The sequence below is a fragment of the Aulonocara sp. 'chitande type north' Nkhata Bay genome, linkage group LG14 (genome assembly GCF_057382095.1).
Source record: "Aulonocara sp. 'chitande type north' Nkhata Bay isolate Kocher_YH1m ecotype deep benthic linkage group LG14, A_spYH_male_GT1.1, whole genome shotgun sequence".
In the NCBI taxonomy this organism is placed as follows: domain Eukaryota; kingdom Metazoa; phylum Chordata; class Actinopteri; order Cichliformes; family Cichlidae; genus Aulonocara; species Aulonocara sp. 'chitande type north' Nkhata Bay.
Window position 1 is genome coordinate 18,151,126 of NC_141357.1, and position 11,774 is coordinate 18,162,899.

At 39.1% G+C, this 11,774-nt stretch overlaps 1 protein-coding gene and 1 pseudogene across 1 annotated transcript; both read left to right on the top strand.

Moving 5' to 3' along the window:
• The first annotated feature begins 1,560 nt into the window (after nucleotides 1-1,560).
• On the top strand, nucleotides 1,561-3,829 carry LOC147314416 (von Willebrand factor A domain-containing protein 5A-like; annotated as a pseudogene).
• A 2,402-nt stretch (nucleotides 3,830-6,231) lies between these two features.
• On the top strand, nucleotides 6,232-10,477 carry LOC147314417 (uncharacterized). Its single transcript, XM_086260388.1, has 7 exons — nucleotides 6,232-6,292; nucleotides 6,530-6,742; nucleotides 6,959-6,991; nucleotides 7,299-7,319; nucleotides 7,600-7,647; nucleotides 8,692-8,894; nucleotides 9,184-10,477. Exons 1-7 carry the CDS (start codon nucleotides 6,232-6,234, stop codon nucleotides 9,190-9,192), a joined length of 588 nt encoding a protein of 195 aa, XP_086116514.1. The 3' UTR covers nucleotides 9,193-10,477.
• The last annotated feature ends 1,297 nt before the right edge of the window (nucleotides 10,478-11,774 follow it).

Sequence of the window (11,774 nt, forward strand, 5' to 3'; positions counted from 1 at the left end):
ATGACTCATGCACCTACTTAAATGGTATTTTTTTCATACATTGAAACTGCAGCAATGTTTGAACATGAAGGTTGATTCTGTTCATCTGGTTGTAGCGTTTTCAGCGAGAGAAACGTTTCATCACTCATCAAAGTGACTTCTTCAGTCTCACCTGACTGCACGTTTCCCCAACCTTATTGACAGTACATTTGCATAATGACTGAAACCAGCACCACTGAAGGAACAATGGGCTGGGAGGTCAGTTCCTTCATCATGATTATGCAAATTCTCATGACCACTGATCAACAGCTGAAGTCTGAAGAAGTCACTTTGATGAGTGACGAAACGTTTCTCCCACTGAAAACGCTACGTCCAGATGAACAGAATCAACCTTTGGAGATTTACTTACCTGGATGACTGAGAATGCATCAAGATCTCTGAACATAAATATCTAAAAGATGTTTAAAAATAAAAGCCAGTATATGTGTATACTGGTCTTTCTTACTATCAAAACAAATCAGAATCTATACTCTTGGACAAATATAAACATGTACTGGCTAAAAGAAAAAATTCTGTCAAAACAGATTTAGCTGAAATGTTTATGATATAAAGTTGGAATATATATAATGAATCTTATAAAATTATTGTAAATTGTTTAAATGTATGAAATGCTCTGTCAACCCACTTCCAGGCACATGTTTTTTGGGGGGTTTTTTTGCCTTTCAGGTGAAAAGTTTAAACATGAATACCTCAATGAAGGAGTTTCTACATAAATTTTGGTTACAGATGAGCATATTTTTCATTTTCTCGACCTGGATCACTTTTCTATTCTGTTATACATATTCTGCTTATAACTGAGAATATATCTTAGTGTTAACCTGAATTAACTCTCTTCGGAATCACATGACTGCCAATCTTTTGTTTGAAATATGGAATTTATAAAGTGATTGGAGGATGGACATGCCATTCTGTACTGGTGCTGTCCTTTAAGAATATTGAAAGAAAACATTTGACTGACCCTCATCATACCTGCAGTTCTCTTTCTGCTGAAGTTACAGCTGTAAAAAAAAAAAAAAAAAAAGGTTTACTTCTAATCAGTCACATTTGTTTACAGGTAAGAAATGTAAATCTTTCGAGGTGGTTTATGTTCCAGCCTCTTGGGTGCCCTACACTCTGCCTTTCTCTGCCCGAGTGTCCTCTCCTCGTCCAATCTCTAAAGTAGAGTCCAACTGTTCCCTGGACCCTCTCCAGGACCTCAACACTGATCAAACCCAGGCCACGGTAGGTAGAGTGCTAATATTTCTGCTGTGTGTGGTTGTTACTTATAACTGAGAACTAAATATGAATGTGTTTGTGGTGTGCAGGTCAAACTGGCTGCAGGACACAAGTTTGACAGAGATGTTGAACTGCTGATTTATTACAAAGATGCTCACCAGCCCACCGCTGTGGTGGAGGCAGGACAGGCCTCTGCTGAGCCGGGTGAGTGAAAATGAGTGAAGTTGTTTGCTGCAATTTGTTGGAATAAACAGTAAAAACTGCTTTGCGTCATTTTTCTGTCCCTTTCATTTTTCAGGCACTCTGATGGGTGATCCAGTGGTGATGGTGAGTTTGTACCCTGAGTTCCCCCAGTCTGTGATGTCTTCAGGGACTTCTTGTGGAGAGTTTGTGTTCTTAATGGATCGATCTGGAAGTATGGACTATGCTATCAGTAAGAGTGAGCAGGAGGAAACTCATATGAGCTCTGCCTGGGTATCCTTAATACGTTATTACAGTCATAACATCTTTAATAGTGTCCCTCTCCGCTCTGCTGCTCCTGTTAAAGAACTTACCAATGGGCTGCTATTTCAACATTTACAGTTTTGGGTCTGGATATGAACACATCTTCCCGTGAGTCTCTCCCTCGTATCAGTCAGCCCAACAAAAGACTTTCTGTTTTTGGTATGAAGTGCATGTAATTGTGTACTGATATTTATGTGAGGGCAGTAAGAGTGTGGAGTATAGCCAAGAGACCATGCAGGAGGCGCTGAAGAATGTTGATCACATGGAGGCTGATTTGGGAGGATCAGGGATGCTGGAGCCCCTCAAACATATTTACAACCAGCCTTGCATTCCCAGTCACCCTAGACAGGTAACATGCACAGTGGCTCTAATTAATTTTCTGGGGACTTCTTGTAATCATAACCTTACTGCTTGCCTAACTCTTACCTTAACCTCCTAAGACCCGAGCTCTTTCATGGCATGCATTTTTAATTTCTCTTTATTATTTGGGCTGATTGGATGTAAAAACTGATGAATGTAAAAACAAAGAAATATCTTTTTACCTGATTTTGCTCTACAAGAGCCTGATAGTCACATACAAGGACATTCGTTTTGGCAGTTTTGGCAGTATGGCCTCGTAAGTGGTATCAGGCCCTTGTAGAGCAAAATTGTGTATTGTGGTCTAGACAACCCAAAATGTCATGTCCACATATGTGGATGCCAAGTCCTAGGAAGTTAAAACAACCATTTGCCTTGGAATGTAATTACTTATGTCATTGCACATGTCTTTCTTTACATCTCCATAACAGGACTGTATAAACAGACATAATTTCTACAACATGAGTAAAACTTACATCAAACACAAATGTTCCAAGAACGAGTTGATGGTGGATTTTGCAATTTGTACCATAGTTGCATCTACTAAACATATCAGACACGTTTGAATCTCAGTGACCTCAACTTCAAGATGGAGGTCAGAATCAGAATCAGAATCAGAATCAGAATACTTTATTCATCCCGAGGGAAATTAGGGGTCAGGTTTTCAGAAAAATACTTAAGATTTGCACATCTTTATGGCCTATTTCACCTATCATGTAGTACAGGCACTATCTACTAGGAGGCTAAGAGGACTGGCAACTGCCTGTATTTTGTTGTTTCGTTTTTGTTGCAGGTACTAACTGTGCATTGTTCTTTGCACATTACAATACAAACATTTGTGCTTCTGAAACCTAACTCAGCTCTCAGAACAAGCTGTGTGTTTCTGGATGTAATGTTATGTGCCAACTCTCCTGTCTAGCTGTTTGTCTTTACTGATGGAGAGGTGTGGGACACCAAAGAAGTGATAGATCTGGTAAAGAAGAACTCAGATTCTCACAGGTGAAACCACAAAAACACAACTATATCTACACAATTCCCAGAATGTCCAAAATGTCCTCTATGTACTCAAAGAAAACTGTTGTATTGCAGGTTTTTCTCTTTTGGGATTGGGGAAGGGGCCAGCTCTGCTCTCATCAATGGGATGGCCAACGAAGGAGGAGGTCACGCTCAGTTCATCACAGGGACTGACAGGATGCAAGCAAAAGTAAGACATGAAACACAATTAAAAGTCACATTAAACATTGCAGCAGCAGCAGATCCATATTTGAGATCAGACCTGCAGTGAGTAAAATGTGCGTTCCAGCTGTTTGTGTATATTTGGAGAGATTTTCATTATTTTTCAGGTGATGCAGTCGCTGTGATTTGCTCTGCACCCTATTGTCACAGTCATATGGGATTTACCAAAGGAAGGGTCTGTCACTGTCCTCTCTCCACCAATCACAATACTTTTCAAGGGTCGAGGTCACTGATTTATGCCCAGCTCACTGGACAGGTAAGAGCAGCACCTTCTCGTTTTGTTGTTTAGGTATTTGATGACAGTAATTAACGTGACTTCTGACCCTGTGATTCTGTGTCAGAGCTCAGAGGCAGCAGAGGGCTGTGTGACGGTGAAGTACAGCCTGGCAGGTCATCCCTCTGAGAACCAGCTGCACTTCAGTCTCAGACCTGCAGAGGACACTGGGTAAAACAGTCTAATAATGACAGCACTGTGAGAAAGGCTACACTATTTAGTAAAATTTAGTTTGCCAATTACAAAATACCAATGTGTGCTAGTACTGATTATAAATATGATATAAACAAAAGACAGAAGAATCTCACTTCCAGCACAGGTGCAGTCATTGTTTGATTCGTCCAGCTTATCTTGGTTCTCTTTCCTTTCAGCAACGCCTGAACTTGCAGCCTGATCTCATCTAACACTTTATGATAAAATGAAACTGACATCATGCACTTTATTTTTCTGCAGATATTTCTTTCACACTAAACAAGTGACTCATTTCTCACAATAAACATTAGACTGAAACATTCACACACATGTGGTCAGGCTCCTGAGTGAAGTCACAGGTGTTTTGACTGTTTGTGGTTTGCTGACTGAGTGACTGCAGTTTAGGTAATTTTGTTTAAGATGCACAAAGTGCACATATCGCTGACGTCTTTTAAAAGCTGGCTTAACCAAGTACTCATTTTACTCTTTACCTCGTTTTTATGGTTTTTACATTTTACATTCTGATGACAGCATTTACTGATTTAATATTCCAGCTTTAGCCACCATCAACCAACTGGTTCATGTTTCCCTTAGCTCAAACTTCATGATTCACAAAACACAGGAATAATTAAATTATTTTAATTAAAAAATTAAAAGAAAAAGAAAAAAATAGTTTGCAGTCTGCTATCTGTGACATCCTGCAGCTATAAGAGGCATTTCTGAAGGAACTGACAGAATCTTCCATTTATCCTACAGTATATTTATCATTGTAAAGTATTTTACGCCGTAATGCTGTAAAAATTATATTTATCTCTGCTGATGAGTAAGAAAACACAGCAGTTACACTCCTGTGTTTAAAGATCAACCCTAATCATTGACAGTCAGAATTCTCTGCAAAGGTAAACTCTGCAGCTTGTTGTTTCAAACTGTTGACTTGCAGTTATGCATGGGGGTGCTGTCTGTGATATCCTGCAGCTATGAAGGCCATCGCTGAAGAAATGTTATGTCTGTGGTTTGTTGGTTTTGAAAGTGCTGCGGCATCAGTTGTAATAGGTTGATAGAGAGGAGCAGTTACACTCCTGTGTTTAAAGATCAACCCTAATCTGACCATTATTCACTGTAACATTGACAGTTAGAAACTGTCTGCAATGCTGTAAAACACATTAAAGTGTAATTTAATGTCATTTTATTGAGTCGTAAACACAGAATGTCTGCTGCTGATCTCAGTAAATGTAACAGGGAACCTCAATCTTTCACTTTCAGTCTGTGCAAATATATAGGTGTGGGTAAACGGGGGAGGTTTGCTATAGATTTGCTGTAGATGACACTCTGTTTGAAAGTACAATAAAACTGTCATCAAAGCAGATTCTTTTTTAGGACCCTGTTTTAGTAGAATATTTACTACTTCTTTCTTTCTGTAAATGGAAGAGGAATGTAACGCTCTTAAACCGTTTGTATTGTTGTGTTTGATTATGAGTGCCTAAAGAGGAAATCATCAGGTAGGAATGTAGCTCATATTAATTTTATTAAAAAAATACCAATGTGCACAATGTGTTTAAAACTTTAAGACCTGAAGTTGAATAATTAAAGTTCATAAACACATCCATATATTGTACTGTATGTCTGTATCCATATATAGATTGGGTTGGACTATTATTTTGAAAGAAATAGGAATTTATATTTCTGTTCCATCTATTCTTCCATTTATTTTCTTCCACCACCAGTTGGTGAGTTGGATAGTGAGCTGTCAGTTCAGATCATCTCTTTATGCAAGTGTCCAGAATATATGGCTGCAGATCCGATGATGAGATTACAAAATTGATCATCAACTGAAAACCTAGGATGTCCGGGTGACACATGCACTTATTGCCATTCTCATGTTAAAACATGGTGGTCATTATGGACAAAGTCTGATAACAAAACACTACTCAGGTTCAGATAAGGCAGGCTGGTCCTCCCAATCACAATGCTTCAGGTCTCTCTGTCATTGCCCACGTGAGTGTTAGGGTCAAGTCTTCCAGTAAAAAAACACCAGGGCCTCCGCCCCGATAACAGCCCTAACTTTGATTACAAAATTAATGGCAAGTTAATCCCCAGAGTTTGAGTCTGTTCATCTGGACGTAACGTTTTCAGTGAGAGAAACGTTTTGTCACTCATCAAAGGGACTTCTTCAGTCTCAGCTGACTGCACGTTTCCCCAACCTTATGAACAGTACATTTTTATAATGACTGAAACTAGCACCAGTGAAGGAACAATGGGCTGGGAGGTCAGTTCCTTGATCATTAATATGCAAATTCTCATGACCATTGATCAACAACCACTGATCAAAGCTTATTGATCAAAGACCGCTGATCAGTCGCCATGAGTACCATTCACAGAGATTTGGGAAATGGCTGCAATCACAGCATTGCAAGATGGCGAAAGATGTACCCTCAGGCCCCCTCCTCGACTCAGATATAGTCTTTCCCTTTTCACGTAAATGGCAAGTTTGAAAGAAATCTACACCAGGTGTTCACTCGTCTGTTGAATTTAGACCCCTTGTAGGTAGCATTTACCTCCAAACGTTTTATTAATGTGATGGTGGATTAGACTCTATTTATGTATGAAACTAAAGAGGATACAATGGTATAAAACAGACACTAATAAATGAATGTCGTAAAATGATAAACATTACAACTGTAGCTGTTTTCCTTCTTGTCTGCCGACTAACAGTCCACAGGTTGGGTGCTCGGACTCTGATTCGCTCCCTGGAGATAGAGGAGAGAGAGCACAAAGAACATGAAGATGGAGGAGTGAAGGAGACGCTGGTGCAGCTCAGTGTCCAGTCAGGAGTGAGCAGCTCTTTCACCGCCTTCATTCCTGTCAACAAAGACAACGGAGACACAATTCAAGGACGTTTTCTGCTGAGAAATATTGCAACACCCTGTGAGTTTACTGGCAGAAACTTTACTGGCAGATATAGCAGACAGTTTGTGAAATGACGTAACAACCAGACTTAACAAACAAATTAGAAGTTTTAAATGGTATTTAAAGTATTCATATATTTTTTTCAAAAATATTGCGAAAAAGTCTTTATTTGTTCTTTTTAACTGCTTTTTGTAAAATTGCTGACTTCACGTTTCTCATCTGGACTTCATGTAGTTGAAATGGAGAGTGATCGTCCATGGCGTGTATGTAAGTAAAAGCTTCATATTTATGCATTTCTAAAAATAAATGTAAACAAAACCATCTAATTTTTGTTTTAACTTATTTGAAACATTAAATGTAAAAAAAACCCCCAGACTGTAATAAACATAGACTGTCTCCTAAAGCAGCGATTAAAGAAGTTTAAAGGAGTTTTTTTTATAAATAGTACTATTGGTAGTATTTAGCGAATCACTATAATAACCGCATTTGATATTTCCTGTAATGCCTTAACCTCATACTAACCTATTTCCTCTTTCCTTTTTTCCTGTTATGGTTATCAATACCTACTCTGCAGCAAGACGTGCAAGGAGCTGGAGTAAGTAAAAAGCTGACTGAAAGCTCAAGAAATATTTAGCCTTTTCTATTCAAATGTTTCAAATAGTGCTGTCAGCGTTAATCTCATTAAAATGACATTGACGCCATAACCTCATTAAGGTGGCAAATCTCCGTTAGCGCGGTGGGGCTGCATGGTGCTAACGCGTTGCCTTGGTGGATTTCTGGGCTTCTCTGCTTAGGCTGCTGCCCTCAGGACCCGATAATGGATAAAAGGATACATTTATTTTTAATACAAGTCCTCAAATATTCTTGGTTCACAGGTACGAGGATGAACTACTCTGGTCTGTTAAATCTCCAAAAGGAACCAGGTACTGATACAAAGAGACTTACGTTTTTCTAAATGAACGTTTTTCAAAATGAACGTTTTTCAAAATGAACGTAAGTTCATTAAATAAATGACAATCGGTCATTAAATAAATTACCATTGTCATTTATTTAATCCTTAATTGTAAAGACTCGCTGCTTGGCATGTAATATTTTGCTTCACATACTTTTGTGATAGAGAGGATAATTGTAAATAAATAAATAAATAAATAAAAATAAAAAAATAAAAACTGGGGATAATAGTACAAATACGCGTACGAGCAGCCTACATGTGGTTATTGTGGCTGTTCTTTCAACATCAAATTTATATTAATTTAGATATCATTTTTATACTGCTTCTGTAGGCTCTTTAGTAACATGTTTTCAGAAGGTGGAGGACATATAATGAAATAAATAACCAGTTAAAAAAAATCCCCCCCAAAACCCCACATGTACTGAACAAATACATAGGCTAATAAATTTTGTTTTCTTATGAATAGTTTGTATTCATATGTATCATGTTCATAACAACGAGCTTGATATTTCTAAACAAAAAAATATTACATTTATCAATCATGTAAATTTCCTGCACCTCTCATAGACGTCCATGCGATGTCCAGAAAAATTAGCTAGTCCAAAGTTAAAATGTTGAAAGTCATATTAACGTCTAACTTGGGTCATTGTTGGATATCCAGATTGTGGGCCTAGTTTGGATGTTGCATAGATGTCCAGAATTGGTAATGAACTGACGGACCCAATATAGACATGATCTGCACGTTTATGTTTTGCAAGTACAGTTCCTACAAAAAAACTAAATAATAAGAAAGTTATTTAAAAAATAGACTGGATAAGTTAAATATAAATATTAACAAAATTACACTTTTTCTTCTTTTTTTTGTTTTAAGTTGACACTTTGTTGGACAGAACCATGTTTAAATATCAACTTGGTTAACACGTTTCTTTTGCTGAAATGTAAAAAGAAGAAACAAACAACCATTTTCAAAACATCTCTGATTTATGGTTTTTTGGTAATTCGGTTTGAATGTCAGTTCCTCTGAAGAGCATTGAGGTGGAGCTGAAGGTGAGGGACCATGTGGCTACAGTGGTCTCCACCCTGAACTACGAGAATAAGGAGGACAAACCATCAGAGGCTGTTTTTGTCTTCCCTCTGCCTGGAGATGCTGCTGTCTGTCATTTCAGTGCTAAGATCGGACAGACACAGATTGTAGCTGAGGTGAAGGAGAAACAGAAGGTGAGCTGGACAGTAAATATAACCTCATTATAAGTAAGATAATAATAATGGATTGGATTTATATAGCACTTTTCAAGGCACCCAAAGCACTTTACAATGCCACTATTCATTCACTGTCGCATTCACACACTGGTGGAGGCAAGCTACTGTTGTAGCCACAGCTGCCCTGGGGCAGACTGACAGATTAATCTGAAAATATTGTTATAATATCTACATAGCTAAGGAATGCCTGGAATGTACAGCCGCTATAAATTTTATTTCACAGTCCTTAAATGTTTCTGTTTCACAGATACGATGATAAACCGCTGTGGAACCAGGTACTGATGGAAAATAAAGTCTTCTGTTTTCTCTGCATTCTCTGCATATTTACTAATTCCACACTTGCCCTGTGGACAGTCTTTATCCTTCAACCTTGGGTCCTCTACCAGAGGCCTGGGAGCCTGAGGGTCCTGTGCAATATCTTTGCAGTTCCTAGGACTGCGCTCTTCTGGACAGATGTTGTTTTCTGGGATCTGCTGGAGCCACTCGCCTAGCTTGGGAGTCACCGCACCTAGTGCTCCGATTACCACGGGGACCACCGTTACCTTCACCCTCCACATCCTCTCGAGCTCTTCTCTGAGCCCTTGGTATTTCTCCAGCTTCTCGTGTTCCTTCTTCCTGATATTGCTGTCATTCGGAACCGCTACATCGATCACTACGGCCGTCTTCTTCTGTTTGTCTTCCACCACTATGTCCGGTTGGTTAGCCACCACCATTTTGTCCGTCTGTATCTGGAAGTCCCACAGGATCTTAGCTCGGTCATTCTCCACCACCCTTGGGGGCATCTCCCATTTTGACCTCGGGACTTCCAGGTTATACTCGGCACAGATGTTCCTGTACACTATGCCGGCCACTTGGTTATGGCGTTCCATGTATGCCTTGCCTGCTAGCATCTTGCACCCTGCTGTTATGTGCTGGAATGTTTCTGGGGCATCTTTACACAGCCTGCACCTGGGGTCTTGCCTGGTGTGATAGACCCCAGCCTCTATGGATCTTGTACTCAGAGCTTGTTCTTGTGCTGCCATGATTAGTGCCTCTGTGCTGTCTTTCAGTCCAGCTTTGTCCAGCCACTGGTAGGATTTCTGGATATCAGCCACCTCCTCTATCTGCCGGTGGTACATGCCGTGCAGGGGCCTGTCCTTCCATGATGGTTCCTCGTCTCCCTCCTCTTTCTTGGGTTTCTGCTGCCTGAGGTATTCACTGAGCACTCGGTCAGTTGGGGCCATCTTCCCAATGTATTCTTGGATGTTCGTTGTCTCATCCTGGACTGTGGTGCTGACACTCACCAGTCCCCGGCCCCCTTCCTTCCGCTTAGCGTACAGCCTCAGGGTGCTGGACTTGGGGTGAAACCCTCCATGCATGGTAAGGAGCTTTCTTGTCTTTATGTCAGTGGCTTCTATCTCCTCCTTTGGCCAGCCTTCAAAAAAGATTTGTGTGTGGAAAGGAAGAAAAACAGGGTCAAAATTCGTACTTGTAACTTGAAACTTGAGTGCAGAGTTTCACACGTATTTTTTGGCTAAGTCCACACAGAAATCTTTTTTACGCACACGCAAATTCTTTTTACACATACAAATTCTGATTTACAAGTACAAAATATTTATGACCACAGTTTGAGCCCATAGGACTGGCCCTCAGCATGAAAAGGAACCGTATTTTGCATGCCCTCCAAGTGAAGGAAGCTCAAGCCAAACCCAGTATATGTTGGCGACATTACATTTCTGGGCTGGCATTTATTTTATACTGAATGAATGATTTTGTTGTGTAAAAGATACAAGTTTTATTATAGAAAAATATTAAGTTTTGTTTTATAAAATATGTAAATTAATTGTAATGTTGCAAAATTAATAATGATTGTTGTTTTTCTTTGGATAAAATTAATTAGATTAGTAAAATGATTTGTAAAGAAACATGTTTTGATGCTATAATAAACTTTCTTCTTCCAATAAATTATTGTTGGGGTCCCCCGGGCCTCAGATCAGTCATCTATGTAATGTTGTTTGGAACGAGGGTTACATAGTGTGATGTAGATATCTTTTTATCAGACACCAAAATTGGCAATACGTATTTGAGATAAATTGTGTTTGCACAGTTGTTTCATTTGATTGTCTTTGATTTGTTGAAGTAGGCCAACAATGAAGTGTGGGCCATCCATGCCATATTATCTGAATTTCTTTGAATTTTCTTTTTAACTAGTTCTATAATCATTGAGCCAACTAAATGGAGACAACCTATTAGTGCTGATTAATGAAAGTTTGCACCGTAAAATAAAGAATAAGGAGGAGGAAGTACAATTATTTTTAGTGTAAGAGTGTGAGCGTGAGACCTTTCAGGACTTCAGAGCTATTGCAAAGTAAAAATGTAAACCACATGTAACAAGTGTCACCTGGCAGTTTGTTGCTCTCTTGCCAGGTGATTGGCTGAAGAGCTGTGAAAAGGTAGTGGGTGTGTGGGGTGAAGTCAGCGCTCTTCTGTGGAAAAACCCAGAGGCAATTAATTCACTCAGTTGCGAGTGGGTATACTGTCGGTAAGAGACTTTTGCCATTTTTGTTTGGATCGTTTGCTATTGCATGTGCCTATTTTTAATGTGTCATTGGACTTTTTTAGTGTAACCACGAATTTTAATAGAAGAATTGATCAAGCCCTAGATCGACTGCGCGCAGGGAAACTGATCAATATTGTAGGTATATTGAGTATTTGTTTTAGCTTCATGATTTTGAATGGTTTTATAAAATTGCTATTTTATTGGGTAATATTTTAATTGATAATGTTGTTTGTTTTTCAGCTGTGCTGTCTCTGCTGTCCTTTTTTTCGTTCTTTTGATTGATTTGTAATTTTGTTTTG

Bases quoted from the DNA above. Each gene is read 5' to 3' on its own strand.
- LOC147314417 (XM_086260388.1), top strand. From the start codon at position 6,232: ATGGCGAAAGATGTACCCTCAGGCCCCCTCCTCGACTCAGATATAGTC. The intron at 6,293-6,529 runs GTAAATGGCAAG...GCCGACTAACAG, and splicing joins TATAGTCTTTCCCTTTTCAC to TCCACAGGTTGGGTGCTCGG. The intron at 6,992-7,298 runs GTAAGTAAAAGC...CCTACTCTGCAG, and splicing joins TGATCGTCCATGGCGTGTAT to CAAGACGTGCAAGGAGCTGG.